Source organism: Chrysochloris asiatica, unplaced genomic scaffold, assembly GCF_000296735.1.
Source record: "Chrysochloris asiatica unplaced genomic scaffold, ChrAsi1.0 scaffold00003, whole genome shotgun sequence".
Lineage (NCBI taxonomy): Eukaryota > Metazoa > Chordata > Mammalia > Afrosoricida > Chrysochloridae > Chrysochloris > Chrysochloris asiatica.
The window spans coordinates 51,671,585-51,690,479 of record NW_006408521.1 but is presented as its reverse complement, the minus strand read 5'-3'; the positions used below and the strand labels follow the sequence as shown (position 1 = coordinate 51,690,479).

At 45.4% G+C, this 18,895-nt stretch overlaps 1 protein-coding gene across 4 annotated transcripts in view; it reads left to right on the top strand.

Annotated features, from left to right (window-relative positions):
- Positions 1-18,895, top strand: part of FGFR2 (fibroblast growth factor receptor 2) — a 127,033-nt gene that overhangs the window by 52,743 nt on the left and 55,395 nt on the right. For all 4 annotated transcript variants that reach the window (XM_006831416.1, XM_006831415.1, XM_006831414.1 and 1 more), the window contains one exon: positions 10,037-10,160. In XM_006831416.1, the coding sequence (XP_006831479.1) occupies positions 10,037-10,160 (124 nt within the window). The remainder of the gene's footprint in view (positions 1-10,036; positions 10,161-18,895) is intronic.

The window sequence follows — 18,895 nt, the reverse complement described above, 5'->3', positions numbered from 1 at the left end:
GCTTACAAGGAGCCCTGGTGGCGCTTTAGGCTAAGCATTGGGTCTGTGGTTCAAACCCACCAGTCACTCCTCGGGAGAAAGATGAGTCTGTAAAGATTAGGCTCAGAAACCCTAAGGTTGGGCACCTTGGTCCCACCACTGCCTTGCAGCTTATTTTAAAATGGTTATGTGCACGTGGTCAGTGAAGGAAGAAGTGGGAGTTAAAATCCAGGAACCCAAAGAGAGTCATGAAATGGGGGACAAGAACATTCATTTTCATTAAAATGACCAGTCGAGCTCTTTGGTTGTCTGTGGTTGGGCCTTATTTATTAAGGACTTCACGCTGAGCCATGCTCAGATGATTAAAAGCCAGATGATTTTTCTCGGTATGTGGGCAAAGGTTGGTGAATGTTATGAATGTGTTTATAATGGCAAAGTTGGACTTGAACCATAACTATATCTCTTTAACTGTACGTACACCGTACTTTTACATCTGTCTTGGTTCCCGCAAGTGCTCTAGATGCCCCATCCTTAAATGAGGAAATGAACTAGATAATCTATAATGACTGGCTCATCGCAGCTCTGAAACTTGGCTTTAAGAAATTAAATTAAGGGTGACCCAGCATCAGCCTTTTCCCATCATCAACAATAGCACATGTGTTTTTGTAAAAAAATAAATTACCCCTTTTGGTCTTTTAAAAGTTTTTATTGTGAATTGAGTGATAGTTTACATTGGGAAATATCAGTTTTATACTCATGGTTTCATTGCAATGACTACAGTGTCCTCCATGCATGAGCATTCAACAGTATTTGCTTCTATTCCCTCTGTTTTGTTGCGGGGGGAGGGATGTACACAAAAACACTCAGGAATATACAATCATTTAAACAATCAAAGGACACATTCTGCAAGCCTGCCTTCTGGCTGTCAGCACACAGCCTTTCTCTTTCCATGAGTCCTCAGCTGCTATATTTCTCTAGGTCCTCATCTCTGATGTCGTTGGTTCAAAAGAGGTTACCTTTGTGGCTAGGTATTTCATGGGACTCTGAGCAGTTATTGCAAGTTATTGCAGAAAAGTGAGCCCATGATGGGAGTAATGAAAAATCACCCCTTTCCTAACTTTCTTTTGTATAATGCCTTAGGCACGGGGAAGCAAGGAAGATGATTCTTAAACACAGATTTTTATGCCACTTTGTCAATGCACATGTACAGGTGGGTTGATGTGCTGGACCGCAAGGTCAGTTTGAACCTCAGTGTTGGCAGGTCAAACTCACCAGCCACTCATCGGAAACCCTATACGTGGTCGCTATGAGTCAGAACCCACTCAAATTACTTAACAACAGAGATGGGGGAGGTCATTTGATGAACATTGGCCCTGGAATTGTCACCTGGGTGTTAAAATTCCCATGCTGCACCTCAGGAAAGCATGATAGAGTATGGGCTGTTCATTTCCATGTATATTTCAGATTTAAGGAACCTCAACTTACAAATAGTATTCTTAGAAACCTCTACTAAAGTGGTCAGCTAGATAGATATATGTTTTCTAGCTTACTTTGGTGGGGCATGATGACTCTGTAGGACAAGTACTGGACTACTTGCGTAACCACAAGGTTGGCGGTCGAGCCCACCAGCAGCTGGAGGAAAGAAAGATAAGGCTTCCTGCTCCTGTAAAGATATGCATCCTGGGAAACATTGTCCTACAGGCTCCCTGTGAGGCGGAACTTTAGACAGACTTGGCCATTACATTGCTATTTAAGTGCCCCATTAAGTGACATTAATGACATGCATGGTGTGATTCGACCCTCATTTTCCATCATCTTTCACAGGAACTCAGTGTTCCCTAAACAGTGAACCCCCTTTCCCAAGATTATGAAGCCCTTTGAGACAAATTTTATGCTTAACTCCAAAATGTGTTTGGAGTAGGGGGAATCATTACTAATATACTTGCTCAGAGATTTTGACTTGGTTGAGGTTTTTCTCAGGTAAGACCTATCAGCTGTAATCTCAGATCAAGAGGTTTGTCACGAGGAAGCAGGATATGTTAGTATTGGCCAATGTTTATTGGCTGCTCACCTATGTTAAGACTATGCCAAGGGACCCACTGAGTGGGCCATGACACTCCATGCCCTCCACAGCCTGCTGAGGTCGATGAGGGCTCTTCATGGAGGTCATTAGGGGCAGAGCTGGCAGGGGGAGCCAGGCAGTTTTGCTGCGAGCTTCCTGCTCTTTTGAGATAATGTATTTCCTTCAACTCCAATTTCTTTAAGAGAGCTGTTTGAGATAAAATGAACAATCTGATGAAAACGATGCATGTGGGAGCTGGGAGCCTAGTAGACCATCACCTGTGGGCTGCAGGGATTCTGAAGAGCTCCTTTCAGAATATGCCTCTCAGAACCTCCTTACTGTTTGTGATTCCCTTTGCACCCTCTCTGGAGAGATCATGGTGCTTACTGGGCGGAGTTTCTGCCAAGGGTCCTAAAGTCCTGTACTCGTCCAGTGCTGCTCGCTGGACACCTCCTAAAAGGCAAACTTCTTCTATCGACATTGAGTTTAAGCATTAACAGGTGTTTGCCTCCACATCTGTGTGGTGATAGGCAGCAGCAGGTGCCCGGCCCTGACACATGCAAATGCAGGTTGTGCAAACAACCCAAAGGAGTGATTTGGCCCCCAGGGATCTACTGGGAAATGGGGGTCTGGATGGGAAAGCGACATTGTTGTTAAGTGCTGTCGAGTGGATTCTGACCCATAGCAACAGGGTTTCTGAGGCTGTAAATCTTTACGGGAGCAGAAAGCCTTCTCTTTCTCCCACGAAACAGCTGATAGTTTCGAACTGCTGACCTTAAGGTTCACAGCCAGCTTCTTAACCACTACGCTACCAGAGCTCCTGCGGAAAGCAACGTTGTACACATGTAAATGAGAACTGTTCTGTTGCCAGAATTTGAAGGTACCATTGTCTTTCTGGGTTAGATTGGTCCCTGAAGGGAGGTAAATTTGGCAGACGGAAGTTTTGAATAGTATTTGTTATTGCATAGGGTTGTTCCAATTGGTTGGCCGTTTGGACCCACCCAGAGGTGCTTTGGAAGAAAGGCCTGGTGATCTGCTTCTGAACGATCACAGCCTTGAAACCCCTGTGGGGCAGTTCTGCTCCGCGTTCACAGGGCTGCCATGAGTGGGGATCCTCCTGGGTGGCAACAGACCAGCCTATCAAACATCTTGATATAAAGTAAAACTTTCCATCTGATGTTTGGATGTTATTGAACACCCAGGTATTTTGAAATGTCTGGATTTCCCTCTCTCTCTCTCTCTTTTTTCCCCACAATGTGGAAACCAAACATCCAGGTAACAGACAGCTTGAGCCTATGACCTCTGACTTTTCACCTGGATGTTTTGGTACCATACTTACTTAAAGGTAGCTAAGGATTTAATGTGCACCCTAGAGATTTAGTCAGGACACAGGAATTCCAAAACATAAAAACCTGTGTGGGCTACCTTTTGTTTGTGTGTTGCAGGGTGTGAAGATTTGTGGACCCTGCTGATTGTAGTTTAGGGGAAGGTGTCTAGGCCATTAGCTTCAGTCCTCTTCGCTTATAGTCTTGAAACGTTCTTTTGCAAACACTGTTGTGAACATAGTTTTGAAGCCTCAAGTTCTTTCATTCTGTGACTTGGCAGATGGAAAGTAATGATGAATTCCACAAAGCTTTGGTTGGCCCCAGGGAGGTGTGAAATCAAGACTCGTGAGTGTTGGGTGATGTACTGTTCTCTTCTTGTGTGCTCTTGTTTTCCGTTCACCTGAAGGTTACAGACGCAATCTTTCTACAAAAACTGGCTACTGTGTGGGTGTGCAGGAAGATGTTTAATTGTAACCTCTTGGTTGTGTGTGTAAATTTTTGGTACATGGCCAAGTGGAAATGAGACGAGACAAGCGCTGTTGATAATCTCACCACTGCTGTAGGATCAGCACTGGACTGCGAACCACAAGGTCAGCTGTTCAAAACTGCCAGCCAGTCCTCAGAAACCCAGTTCAGGGTCACTATGAGTCAGAACCGACTCAATAGCACTTAAGCAACAACACATTGTGAACAGTTTTGTGCATTTTCTTTGTGGTTTTATGTATGTGTATGCGGTCATCATGCTTTATAGGTTCAGGAATATGTATTTATAAGGACAGATATGAATGTATCTATAGGGCCAGGTGTGTTATGTGTCTTTTTTGGCAAAATGGAATCTAATGTACATATTTGTCTTCAGCCTGTGGTTAAAAATTCCTTTTCTTTTGTAAACTGCTGTTGGGATATGTATTTTTTTTTAAATTATAGTAAATGCATAAGCAAGAAAACATTTGCCATTTCTACAGAATTCACCTATACAGATCGGTGTCTTTAATGATGTTATTCACGTGGGTCCACCGTCACCATTAACTGGTTAATGCTTCAGAATTTTTCTGTCACCTTTAACAGAAGCCCACTGTCTTCTAAGCATGGTGTCTTCCTAGGCCTGCCTTCCTGCCCACCCCTGGTAACCATTATTCAAACTTTGATCCACATCTACTTGTATGTTCTAGATGGTTCATTTAAGTGGGATCAGACAGTGTTTGCCCTTTTGTGACTTCATTTAGCAGAATGTTTTCAAGGTTCACCCACATTGTCTCACGTATAAGGCTTTAACTGACATTTCCCCCTCTTTCATTCATTACTAACTATGAGGCACAGCTTCAAAAAAAAGTTTACAGAAAAATGGAAAAGAAACATAATGTACTATTTCCACCTCGCTTCCCAATTTTAGTGAGTAGCAGTGAATTACTTTACACACAGGTTTTTCTCAGCTCCTGCTCCCATGCTGAATTTGAGCCTTTGCTTCCTTACACTCCTCTGAGTACTGAGCATCACTGATCTGTGTGATTTTTGTTAATCAGCTGGTGAATCCAATCACGGTGCCCCATTATTTTCATTTACATTTCCCGGGTCCTTAATGAAGTCACGCACCATCACCATTTGTTTATAGTGCATTTGCGTTTCCTCTTCTGTAAAAGGAAGGGAGCGTTTGACCTGTGACTCTGCAAAGTGCCGTTGAGTGGGTTCCGACTCACAGCGACCCTGTCTAGGGTCTCCGAGGAGCAGCTGGTGGGTTGGCACTGCCGACGTTGTGGTTTGCAGTCCAGTGCTGATCCTACAGCGCCACACCAGAAGTCCACATTTGATCTAGCTAAATGGGAGTGGGGAATAGGAACCCTGAAATGTTGAGGAATTGAGAAAGACACATGCAAGGTGTATCTTAAATTTTCTTGGGCAGGGTATGGAAACAGAGTCACTAAAAAGAATACTTTGTACCTTTCTTTCCATCTTTATGCAATTAACTGCTTGTTGTTTCGGAGCTGGTAGGAGTCCTGGTGTGGCGCTGTGGGTTAATGCGCCAGACTGCAAAGCCGCTTGAACTACAAGGTCAGTGGTTCAAGCTCACTAGCTGCTCCTTGAAAACCCTATACAGGGTCTCTGAATTGGAACCGACTTGACAGCACTTAACAACAACAACAACAATTAATGGTAGGAGTCCTGGTGTGGTGCTGTGGGTTAATGCGCCAAACTGCAAAGCCCCTTTGAACTATAAGGTCGCTGGTTCAAGCTCACCAGTCAGTCATTCCTTGGACACCCTATAGGGTTACTGTGGTTGGAACTGACTTGACAACACTTAACCAAAACAATTTCTGATTCCTTAATTAGTGTGGCACTGTAAAATCAGCACTGGACTGCCAACCACAAGGTTGGCAGTTCAAACCCACCAGCAGCTCCTTAGAAGCCCTATACAGGGTCGCTATAAGTCAGAACTCATTAGATGGCACTTACCAACAACAACAAATTAGTTCCATTAGAATGTTCCTTAGAAGCCTGGATGGTGAGACTTCCTCTCTCACTCTTTGGCTATGTTATCCGGAGGGATCAGTCCTGGAGAGCAGGACGTCATGCTTGGTAAAGCGGAGGGTCAAAGATGGACCGACACAGTGGCAGCAACATTGGGCTCCAGCTTAGCAACAATTGTGAAGAGAGTGCAGGACTGGGCGGTGTTTCATTCTGTTGTGAGGATGGTACCAGACTGGGCGGTGTTTCATTCTGTTGTGAGGAGGGTGCGGGACTGGGCGGTGTTTCATTGTGTGTGCACAGGGTTGCTTTGAGTAGAACCGACTCAGAGACACCTAACAACAACAATTAATGGTAGGAGATCCCTACAAATATTGAACGGCCCCAGAGTTAGTGGCTTCTAGGGACATTGATTTAGAAAATACCCCTCTGTCATCAAAAGTCAACTCTGGCTCATATTGATCCTACCAGGGGTAGAGTAGAACTGCCCCATAGGGTTTCCTAGGCTGTAATCTTCATGGCAGCAGACTGCCTCATCTTTTTCCTCAGATGTAACTGATGGATTCGAACTGCCACTCTGGGTTAGCAGTTCAGCGCTTAGGCCATGGTGCCACTAGAGCACCTTGGAAAATGCCTCAGCTCATAAAATTTGGGATTGGAGGTGTGAAGGGGCTTCAAAAAGTTCATGGAAAAATGGAATGAAAAGATAGTGGAATTTTCCACGAGCTTTTTGAAGCCCCTCATAGGTCATGGAATTAGAAACAGGAGCAATGGGGTTGCTGTTGTTGTTGTTAAGTGCCTGAGGAGGTACCATTCACAGCACTGCATGGGGTGGTAGTCATTGAGCGCCAAGAACTCTGCAAAGGCAAAAACAGTCATCGTAGAAACATTTTACAAACGCGAACTTCTCTGTATTTGTAAACATTTGGAGAGAACGTGCCCTTGTGAGACTCTTGCACGGAATATGAGCACCCCCAATGAGAGATGCCCGGGGGTCACTAATGGCGGCAGCAGCACACTGAGTGACGTGTGCCAAGATTTAATGTTTGGGGTTGAGGCAGAAGGTGTCCCCCGTCCGCCCCCACACGGTTCAGGTTCAGCGCCGTTTGGAATATGCCATGTGCCAAAGCTGGAGTCAGGCACAAGAAAGACATCGACAGTTTGGATGGCGTCCAGGGCCAGCCACTAACAGTGCTTAAGGGCTTATAGGCCTGACATTTGAGCGGGGGCTCAAAGAACTGAATATTTACAGCAGGGTTAAAGACTGGATTATATCTCTTGGGATCGTCGGAGCCTGTGGCTTCATCCCTAAGTTATCCTCCATGGGATGGGTATCTCAGAGGCCAGGAGAAGGAGACCTCCCCAGGTGTGGGAGTCAGGAATCCTAGCCCTGTGCCCCTTTCTGGTTCCGCCTAAGAGTTTGGCATGGGGATAGGGTCTCCTAGTGGGCCAATTTGTTGCAGGTTAAACCCAGGAACCCCAGTATCTTCTTCTGTGTTCTTAGCACACAGTGGACCAGAAAATCCTCATTGCCCTGGAAGAATGGTTTAACTCTTGGGCTGCTGAAAGGTCAGTGGTTCCACGCGACTGGCCACTCCTCGGGAGAATGATAAGACAATGTGTTTCTGTAAAGATTTACAACCTTGGAAACCCTGGGGAGCAGTTCTGTTTTGTCCAAGAGGGTCATTGTGAGTTGGGGTCCTCTCACAGTGGGCTTTGGGTTTAGACCTTTTCCAGAAAAGACCTCTCTTTATTTGACATGAGTGGTGCTTACCTCGCATAGGAGGACCCCTATACTGGCTCCTGGAGGCTTGATTCTGACTCCTGGCAGCCCCCTTTGTTACAGAGTAGAACTCCATAGGGTCATCTTTATGGAAGCAAAGTAATTGGGTGGATTTGAACAATCAACCAATGGCCAAGTCTAAAGCATTTGTGCCACTCATGGACCCTAGAGGACATCTAGCCTCTTGGTTGTTATTTCCTTCAAGTTCATGGACAAACCAAGAGCTGAAAAGTCCGGGAGCGGGGGAGGAAGGGGTGTCTTCTCAGATGCAGAGTACAAATTCTGTCTATTAGATGTCGGTAGATTGATTTTATTACCACACACCCACTTGCAGCAATGAGAATCAGTTTCCTATTGTTAGCCCCATGACACTAGACTCAGAAATGACCTCCCTGGTTGTCTGGGAGAGTCCATGAAGGGCAGCAACTGGAGCAAAAGGACTATCCAGAAACTAGCCCAGCCACCTCTGCTCAGGGCCTGTTAGGAAGGGTCCTGCCTCTGTTCCTGTGATCCTGGGATGAGCGGGCAACTTGGCTTTGAATGTAGTTGTAAGTAGCTTCTCTCTGCAGTCATGGTTTGATAGAACCGAATGGCCCACGTGAAAGTAAGTTGTATTGCCGCATGCTCTGATGATCTCTTACCTCTGTTGGAATGGTCATCTCTGACGCTGCTCTTCAACGTGGACAGAGCAGCTGTCCTGTTTTTATAACACAGCGACCCTGACACGAGGCTCTTGTTTAAGCCCTTGACTCACTCGTGTGCTTGCTAAGGCTCTGCAGGCATTAGCGGTTTGTATGTGATTAAGCTTGAAAGCATCTGTAATGTTGAGGGATCATTCAGACAGTCAGTCAACATTTCTGTAGTGAGAGTTAGGATGAACGGGGCCCGCCCTGGCTGCTTGAAATGGCCTTTCTTATAATTTCTGAGGCGTGCCCCATACAAAATATCTTCAAAGAATGACTTGGATTCAGCTGGAAACATGGAAGCCTTGACCCTAAATGATGAAATTAACATTTTGCTCCTACTAAGGGAAACTCCTGCTTGCTTGAAAAGTCGTACCTACCTACAGAAATATTTGAAAGGCCAGGTGGGAACATTAGAATCTAGCCTGCTTACATATTGACCACACGGTGGGTGGGAAGGAATCGCAGTGAATTGCTTTCCTTTGTGCTGCTTATCTGTGAAACGTCTCAAGCGGTTTGTAAACAGATTGCTAAGGATTCATTTCTCCCATATTTGGAATTCTGGGAATATCTCTCAGGAACATGTAGTATCTGCTCAGTCACCACTGGAGGTGGAAGGGTGAGACCCACGTTCCCAGATGAAACTTCTTGAGACAACACTAAGGGCCACAAGGTGAGAGACGAGGGGCTTTCAGAACAATAATAGAACCGACCTTGTGAAGATGAAATTAGCTAAGTTGAAAGGAGGACTCAGAGCAGTACCGTCGGGTTGCTTCCGGCTCATAGTGACCCTGTGTAAGGTTTTCCGAGGAGCAGAATGCCTCTTCTTTCTCCTGCTGAGCAACTGGTAGATTTAAACTGCTGACCTTGAAGTTAGCTGCCCAGCTTGTAATCCACTACGCTACCAGGACTGTTTGGGGCATACTTGTGTGTGTTCCAGGGTACTTGGGTGGCTCAGGGTGGAATGCTAGTCTTCCATGTGGGAGACCTGGATTTGATTCCAGCCATTGTACCTCATGCTCAACCAGCACCCCTCTGTCAGTGGAGGCTTGCGTGTTGCTATGATACTGCACAGGTTTCAGCCACACTTCCAGACTAAGACACATCTGGGGATCTGCTTCTGGAAACTCCTATGGATTTAAATGATCCATCTGTAACTAAAGATGGGAATGGTGCAGTGCTGGCCAGCGTCTCATTCCATTGTGCGTGAGCGCTCCGTGAGTCACGGGACTGATTCAATAGCAGGAAACAGTAGCCGACGTGCTTGGTGTAGATGTCCCAGGAGAAAGCGAGAAATAAGGAAGTTTGATGCTATGGACATGGATTCTGAGAGACTGAGGTTCGGGCCCCTTGACCACTTGTCCTCCCCTAGTTGTTGTTGTTAAGTGCTGTCGAGTCGATTGCGACCCTGTAGAGGTTTTCCTAGGAGCAACTGGTGAGCTTGAACTGCCAACCTTAATGATTCAAATGGCTTTGTAGTTTGGTGCATTAACCCACTCAAATCTATGACAGCTATGGTCCTACTCTCAGAACATGTCAACATCTCCTTGGTAATCATCCACATTGGTGATAGTTATCATTTTCATTTGTCACAACTCTGAGTGCGTTGACAGAGGATACTTTAGTATTCAGGTGATCCTTTGTACCACCCTACCTTCCCCAACCCCTTTTCTAGTCAAGAAAGCAAAGTATCAGGTACTTTCAGATTATTCAGTGACCACTGTTCCTTCAAACTTTTCAGGTTCGAAACCAACACTGGAGTCTTATTATGGAGAGCGTGGTCCCATCCGACAAAGGAAATTATACCTGCGTGGTGGAGAATGAATACGGGTCCATCAATCACACGTACCACCTCGATGTAGTTGGTGAGTTCTTGCTTCTCTTGTGAGGCAACCTGATGCATTCGAATCATGACAGTGAACCTTGTTTTTCCCGGAAGTTTAAGGAGGGATGATTTGTTTTTATTCTTTCTAAACACCAGCTGTCATTTGACACCCTTGGTTTGGTAATTAGCAAGTTCTCCTGTGTTTTGTGTGAGCCTCTTGGTTCCCAAGCATCATGTCCTATAGGGGGAGCATGGGATGAAATGTGCTGGCATTGCAGAAGCCTCAGTTGTGTACTGAGAAACTGTTTGTGGGTGCAGGGAAAGGGTACAAATTTGCCTTAAGGACAATGTGTCTTTACAAGATTGGCAGCACTATCTAAGGAGAGACAATGTAGAATGCTGCCTGGAGAGTAAGGAAACGATACTGTGATGACTCATCTGATGGCTGGAAGAAGGTTAATATCAGTCAAGGGCTCTTGACTTCTGTTAGAAGAAGACCCGTAGATGCTGCAAGTTAATTTCTGGACCTAGAGGCTGTGTCCTCTGTGAAAGGAGAATTGCGTATATGAGTTTATGAATGAATTTTTACCAGACTGCCTGGTACCAACAGCTAAAGACCACATAGACTGTTGGTGTGGAAACTCTAAAATTTCTTCCCAGGTCTTGCCTATTGTGAAGGATTTTGTTGTAACTGGTGTGAAAAGGTGGTTTCTTTGCCTAGTTGAAGATTGATAACACCCATGCCTAGGGCACGTCTATCTTCAGACCATTTTATTAGTGCAGTGCTGGTAGGGTAAGACCTTTTCTACATAGAAAACTGTCTTCCCTTCATCCAGCCATGTCGTGACTCCCAAGCTCCTTCCAGTTATCCATTCAATGAGCCCTTTTTTGGATCAAGTTTGCTGATTCCTGCTTAAGACTCAACTCAGAGCTCACCCTGTTTTGTTTTGCTCTAATGTGTATCTAACTCCACAAATTGGCTCATCCGCCATCATTTCATCAGTGTGGGGCCCTACTATTATTTCACATGTAAGCATCTCTTCTCCCTGAGCACAGTGTAAACTCTGGAGAGAGAGACCCTAGTGGATATTTGAATTACCCAAAGAACCATAAAGAAACTTTCCAAAAGCTTGATTAATTCAATTGAGTGGATTTTGTTAAGTGAAATGTTAGGATAATTAAACATTTAGCAGAAAACCGATTTGATTTTTTTTAAACAAGTTCAGTTATATTGAACCCCCATTCTACCCTACCTTTGTTGTTGTTAAATGCCTTGAGTCGGTTCTGACTCATAGTGACTGTATAGCGTTTTCAAGGAGGGCCTGGTGAGTTTGAACGGCAGACTTTGTGCATCAAACCAACCTTGCTTTCCAGTGCAAGGTCTCCCTGCCACACCAGGACTCCCTGCCTTGTTGTTGTTGTTGTTAGGTGCCATTGAGTCGGTACTGACTTATAGCGACCTTATGCAGAGCAGAACGAAACACTGCCCGATCCTGGGCCAACCTCACTACTGTTGCCGCGCTTGAGTGCATTGATGCTGCCACTTGGCCAATCCATCTCGCTGGGGGTCTTCTTCTTTTTTTCCGACCCCCACCTTACCAAACATGGTATCCTTCTCCAGCGACTGGTCCCTCCTGACAATATGTCTGAAGTATGAGAGACGAAGTCTGCCCATCCTGGCCTCCAAGGAGCACTCTGGCTGCACTTCTTCTAACACGGATCTGTTGGTTATTTTGGCAGCTCATGGCACTTTCAATATTCTCCTCCAATACCATAACTCAAAAGCATCAATTCTTCTATTGTCTCTCTGCCTTAGTAAATTTGAAATAAACTTACTTCCTTTGTCCCTAAGTATTCAGTGAAAGCAGAACCCTGGTAGCACAGCGGTGAGTTAGGTGGTGAGCTGCTAACTGAAAGGTTGGTGGTTTGACCCCACCAGCCACCAGCTGTTCCATGGGAGAAAGATGTATAGTAGTCAGTTTCAGTAAGGGTTTGCAACCTTGGAAACCCTGTGGGGTAATCCTACTCTGTTTTACAGGGCTTCTGTAAATTGAAATCTACTCATCAGCAATGGGGCTTTACCCAATTAAGTGCTACTATTCTAGTGTAGTGGTTACGAATCGGGCTGCGAACCTTAAGGTCAGCGGTTCGAAACTACCAGCCGCTCCGCGGGAGAAAGATGAGGCTTTCTACTCCCGTAAAGATTTACCCCCTTGGAAACCCTGTATAGGGTCGCTATGGGTCGGAACCGACTCGATGGCACTTAACAACAACAACATTATCTATGAAAGTGTGGCACTGTGAGTTAATGCGCTGGACTGTAAGGTTGATTTGAATAGCAAGGTCGGTGGTTCAAGTTCACCAGCCGCTCCTTGGAAAACCCAATACAGGGTCGCTATGAGTTGGAACCAACTTGAAGACACTTAACAACAACAATATTTGTGAACATTGTGTTTTTGCTACTGAAAACCTTGATGTGCTATATTATAGGTTTTTGCATAATGTATAATATATAATAATATAATATAGGTAGTAGAAAATGTTCAGAAGAACTTCTAAGCCCACTGTTTTTAGAGTTATTTGTGGTATGTTTCTTAGTAAGACTCCACACTACACCACTGTACCCATAGCAACCCTGTATAGGATTTTCAAGGAGCTGCTGGTGAGCCTGAACCACCAACCTTGCAGTTCAAACCGACTTTGCAGTCCATCGTATTAACCCAGAGCACCCCCTGAGGACTCTGTTCTTATGGGAGTCCTTGGCATATACAACATTCTTTGCCAACACCATCATCCCAAAGCATTAATTTTTGTCATCCTTATTCGTTGTCCAGCTTTCTTATGCATATGGGGTGATTGAAAATACCAAGGCACGCCTTAGTCCTGAACGCTTTAAAAAGGAGTCTTTTGTAGCAGATTTGCTCCATGCAATAATACATCATTGGATTTCTTGATGGAAGCATTGATTGTGGATCCAAGTAAAATGAAGTCCTTGACAACTTTGATCTTTTCTCCATTTATCATGTTGCTCAGTGGTCCCGTTATGAGGATTTTTTATTTCTTTATGATGAGGTCTATTCCATACTGAAGGCTTTGATCTTCATTACTAAGTGCTTCAATGTTCTCTTAATTTTCAGCAAGCAAGACAGGTTGTTAATGAGCCTCCCTCCAATCCTGATGCCTCATTCTTCTTCAGCTAGTCCAGTTTCTTGGAGAAACTGCTCAGCTGACAGATTGAATAAGCATGGTGAAAGGAAACAGTCCTGATTTTAAACCATGCGGTATCCTCTTATTCTCTTGTAACAATCGCCTCTCAGCCTTTTGGCATTGATGCAGTATAAGTCTGCTGATTGAAAAGCACATGACTTTAATTTCACTTGGACTTCACATATAGTGAATTAAACATGAAAGTGTTTCCATGTAAGGAAAGAAAGTTAGAATTTTGGCTAAAAGTTCTCAATATCTAATTCAGAGTTAAATAATCTATAGCAGGGATAAAATAATTATGCTACGGTCTGTCGTTTGGGCAAATGGCTTCTTAAATCATTTATTAAGATGGTTTGGAGCTAGTCCAAGGAATCACCAAGTCCCATCCCTGGGCCACTCCAGCTGTGGCTCTTGCTTACAGTAGGTTTTAGGTTGAGCTGTGATGTAAAACATCCACTAGCCCCTTACTCCACTCGCCTTGAGCTTTCTGGCAGCTCGGCTCTGCAGTCCTGAAATCTCTCTTAGAGTTTAGGGCTGGGATTTGAATTGGGCTGCTGAATAATAGGATTGTGCTGTCTAATGTTAATCCTCTGGCGGTTGGTCATGTTGAAAAGAGCGAGTGATTCAGTGGTGTAGTGCGGAGGGAGCTTGCAGTGTATGGAGCAATGCAGAGAAAGGTCTGATGATGTCACAAATTTGGGAGCTCGCCCAGCGAAACGTGAGCCAATAATGACACAATGCTGGTTGGGAATATGCATTAAAGCCCAGCTTCAATAATTTTCCAAGCCCTGAACCTTCCTTATAAATAGAAACCAGAAAGTCAGTGGAGTATTTTCTTCAGTAAAGATGGAGGTGTGAAATACCCTCATCTTTGCTCAAAGCCCTTGTAATGTCTTGTAAGGGGTCCTGGTAAGACAACGATTACCCACTGAGCTGCTAACTGAAAGAAGTGTGCATAAAATAAAAATGGCATCCGGTCAAGAGACTCGATGTGAATTTTTAGGGTGGGTAGATTGTCGTTCTGAACATCTCTGCAAGTGGAAACAAATAAGATTCATGCTAAGGAACTTTCTGGTGACCCTCTGGTCCAAATTGAATATCTCCAGGCATGATGAAAGCTCTCTCTCTGTTTCCCAGAAATGCTTTCCCAGTAAAGTTGAAGTCTAGTTCTTTTGTACATTCTCCGCGGTTTTACTTTTATTGCTATGAGAAATAGATGTATGGTTCAGATATTATGAAGCATCAAACGAGATCTTTTTATTGAAATTCTTCCCGGGAAAGGCATTCCCATAAGCACTTGAATGTAAAAGCCATGTAATTTAAGTGACATTCTTGTGTTCTGGAATTAAGCAGCAGGCCATTGTTGTGTGTTAGGGAAGTGCTTTCGTTTATGGGAGCCCTTTTAGGAGCCTTGCTGGATCCTCATTAAAATTGGCACCATTAGTGATCAGCCACTTACTCCTAAGGGAATTTGGTGTGAAGACCCGCATCTCTGCTGTCACTTTGGCAATGAGAAAGCAGACTCCTCTAGAGGGGTTGCCGGGCCCTCAGTCCCTCAGTGAGTGGCCAAGTGCTGGATGCTGATGGGGGTCCTGGCATGTTCCTTGTGTCTGAAAATGAAGGAGCTGACTAGATAGAGTGTTAGTAAAAGGTGACTTGGTATTGTAGACAAAGTAGCCTGTGTGTCAGCTGACACCTTGGGGCATCGAGTGAATTTGGTCAAGGGTTTAGCTTTCCTGAGCTTACATTTGGTCATCACAGAGACATTGGAATGATGATTCTACCTCCATCCTGTGACGGTTGTATTAGGTTCCTAAGGCTGCCATGAAAAATGACCAGAAACCAGGTGGGTCTACAACAACTGAAATGTGTTGCCTCATGGTTCTGGAGGTCAGGAGTCTGAAATCAAGGTGTTGGCAAGGTTGTTCCTTCTAGAGGCTTGGAGGGAGCTGCTGGTGGCTGACCATCCTTGGCTCTCCTCAGTGTGGGGTAGTGTAGCTCCAATCTCTGTCTCTCTTTTCAGGTGACCGTTGCATCTGTGCATTTCAAATCCCCCTCTGCCTTTCTCTATTTGCCATTGGACTTAGAGCTCACCTGGATAGTTTAGGATGATTTAGTCTCAAGATCTGTAACTTAATTACATCTGAGAAGGTAGTTTTTTCTAAATCTGGTCAACTTCACAGATTCCTGGGTCGAGAATATAGGCTAAGCTTTTTGGAGTCTCATTCAGCCCACCACCACGGTCATGCAATCTGAGTCAGACCAAAAGTGGAAACACACCACTAGCTTTTGGGTGGCTAGCAACAAATAACTCGTTTCCTCCCTTCCAAACTCACACTCTTTTGAGAGTTAGAAGGTATTTACCATAGCATTCAAGGAGCTCTGGTAGCATAGTGGTTACGAATCGGCCTATGAACTTTAAGGTCAGCAGTTCGAAACTACCAGCTGTTCCACGGGAGAAAGATGAGACTTTCTGCTCCTGTAAAGATTTATAGCCTCAGAAACCCTGTACAGGGTCGCTATGAGTCGGAACCAACTCCACGGCACATCACAACAACAACCATAGCATTTATTGAACTCAGTCAGAGAAATGTTCTGAAACAAACCAAATCCTATCTGAAGACCAACAGCATTGGCCAATGATGGCTGATGTTCATGTTTCCACATTTGGTGGGTGGTTTTATCCAAGCCTCCCCAAGAATGCTATGGTCGTGGACTTGTAGAACCAACAGAAGATCATAGAGTTTCAGAGCTTGAAGGTTGCTGAGTTGACCTCTTTATCTCGTGCTCTTTCCTCGCCTATCTTAGAGTTGAGGAAAGTCCGGCTCAGAGAGGGGAAGGGATTTGCTTGAGAAGGAACTCTGCGGCTGGGGCCGCAGTGAGGGTCTTGTCAACTCTCAAGTTCTGAGTACTACACACTGATGTGTTCATTTTGTGTGTCCTGCATGCTGATCTACAGTGACGATACAACAGACTCTGAAAAGTAGCATTTCCATCCACTGCCCCACTCCCCTCCCAGTCATCTCTTTGTTGGTGTGAGTAAACAGAGGTGGTGGTGGTGGTGGTGTGCCATGGTGTCCGTTCCAACTCATAGCAACCCTGTATAGGGTTTCTGAGGCTGTACATCTTCACGGGAGCACAAAGTTTCATCTTTCTCCCATGAAACGGCTGGTAGATTTGCAAATCTTGTGGTTAGCAGGCCAGCTCATACCTTAAAGAGAGGACATTTTTGTTGTTGTTAAGTGCCATCGAGTTGGTTCCGATCCATAGTGACCCTGTATAGGGTTTCTAATGAGCAGCTGGTGAGCTTGAACCACCGACCATGTGATTCAAACTGACTGTGCAGTCTGGCGCATTAACCCACAGTGCCTCACCAGGACTCCTAAAGAGAGGAAGTTGTTGTTAAGTGTCGGCGAGTCGATTCTGACCCATAGTGACACTGTACAGGATTTCTGAGGAGTAGCTGGTGAGCTTGAAACACCAACCTTGCAATTCAAATGGCTTTGCAGTCTAGCACATTAATCCACAGCGCCATACCATGACTCCTAAAGAGAGAGAGGGAGGGAGAGGAGAGACTAATTGAAACTGAAGCCTTCAAAAGGTTGGTTACCCTTCTTCTCTTACGTTGGCTGTTTGGCTCAGACTTCAGAGCTTTTGCTCCTTTGGGGTGTTCAGTTCTGTATCCCCGGAGCTCATCCGTCGGATCACTGTTGAGCATTGTACCCCTCATTTGAGATTTCTGAGAGCAGACTGTGGTGGTGGTGAAAGCCTTTTGAGTTTCCTGGGACCAGCTTCTCCCCTTCCAGAAATGTGTCCTCCCTGACTGGCTCAGTGGCTGGCCTGCGGCTGTGGGTAACACTTCTGGCTGGACGGGGATCACTCCAGCCTTGCCGCCAGTTCCAACTTGCCCAGTATGGTGCTGCTGACAAGGCTGTGACAAAAATCCACTCTTCTTTGCTGTGTTTCCCCGTGTGCTGAGGGCCCCAGACATGATGGGACATGGCCTTCCACCTGAAGGAATTTGCCCCAGTGTTGCTCACCCTCAGGTGTGTGATAGGAGGAGTGAAGAATCCAAGCCCTGACTGATAAGTCTGACTGAGGTTGACACCTGGCCCTCAGCTTTTGGCACCTGGTCCCCAGTGGGAGGAGAGATTGCGTAAATTGTTTACGGCTTCGGGCAGCTCTGTCCTGGGAAGACAAAGGCTGCAGTGTGGTTGTTGAGCAGAGCCAAATGAGCCGGCACTGGGGTGCATTAGAAGCCCTCCAACCATACGTATGGAGTGACTTTGGGACTGCTTTTTGGGCTGGAACAAAGTAGCCTTTAAGTAGATGAAGACGTGGTGATTTGCTTCATGAGCATATCCCCAAAGCTGTTAGAATGAGGACCATTCTTACTCACCTGCACAGGGTGGAGACCACATCCCTGGTCTGGTCTCCATCACATTTCTGGGTGTGATGTTTTTCCTTTAAACAAGGGATATTTTGAGGGCTGACCGTGGGGAGTAGTATTTATGGGACACCCTACCACATGCTTGGGGATTCTAGACCCTTTGGACACTTGGCTTTCCTGGTCTGGGCAGCCTTCTCACATGTTCAACTCCCAGAGTCCCGCAGGGTCTGGGCTTGTAGTTTCTTCAACTTACGAAGCTTCTTGGCCAGGTCTCATTTGATCCTTTGAGATTGCTGATCTTGCTGCTAAATGAGTCTTTGCTGTTTCTTGCTCTGAGTGTAAGACTTCTTCCCTGCAGCTGATTACCTTCCAGCTCTGGAGTTGTGGAACGTATATGGAGGAAGTCAGGAAGCCTTCTACTGAGGATGGATCGAGGTGGCCTGCCAGGCTACAGATGAGGCATGGCAAGTGCCGTAGGAAGTGGGCTTGTTTAGTGGACATGATGCCTAGAGCAGACATTGAATAGGAAGTTCATTTCTGTTGCTGCTCTTGTGACTCCAGGGTCCATTTCTTTCTTCCAAGCTAGTGCACCCCAGTCAACCCTGTCAGGATTCCACCCCTTCCCAGAGAGCGCCTCCAGAGGTTCTTCAAAGAATTGCACACTCTGTCGATCTTGGAAGTCATGGGGCTTCTGGGGTTCAGTTTCCTCCTCTGTGAAATGGGAAGTTTTAGTTCTCTGTAATAGAAAGACCACAAATGAATGGCTTTAACAAAGAGGAATCTGTGTTTTTACAGTTTAGGAGGCTGGAAGTCTGAAGCCAGAGTACCAGCTCTATTTGTCGGCTCTGGGTGTAGGTCCTTGTTGCTTCAACATCTCCCAAACAGTCATCATGTGGCTTGGCATTTCTGACCCCCATCACCATCTGCTTGCTAGTTTAATCTTTTTTATATCTCGAAAGACACTGACTCACGACATACCCTGCACTCATCTGGCCTCATTAATGTAACCAAGGCAACCAATCCCCCCAAATGGGATTATAGCCATAGATATGGAAGACCCCTAGTGAGATGGATTGGCAAAGTGGCAGCATCAATGGGCTTAAGTGTGGCAAAACAATTGTGAGGTTGGCCCAGGACTGGGCAGTGTTTCATTCTGTTGTGCATAGGGTCGCTATGAG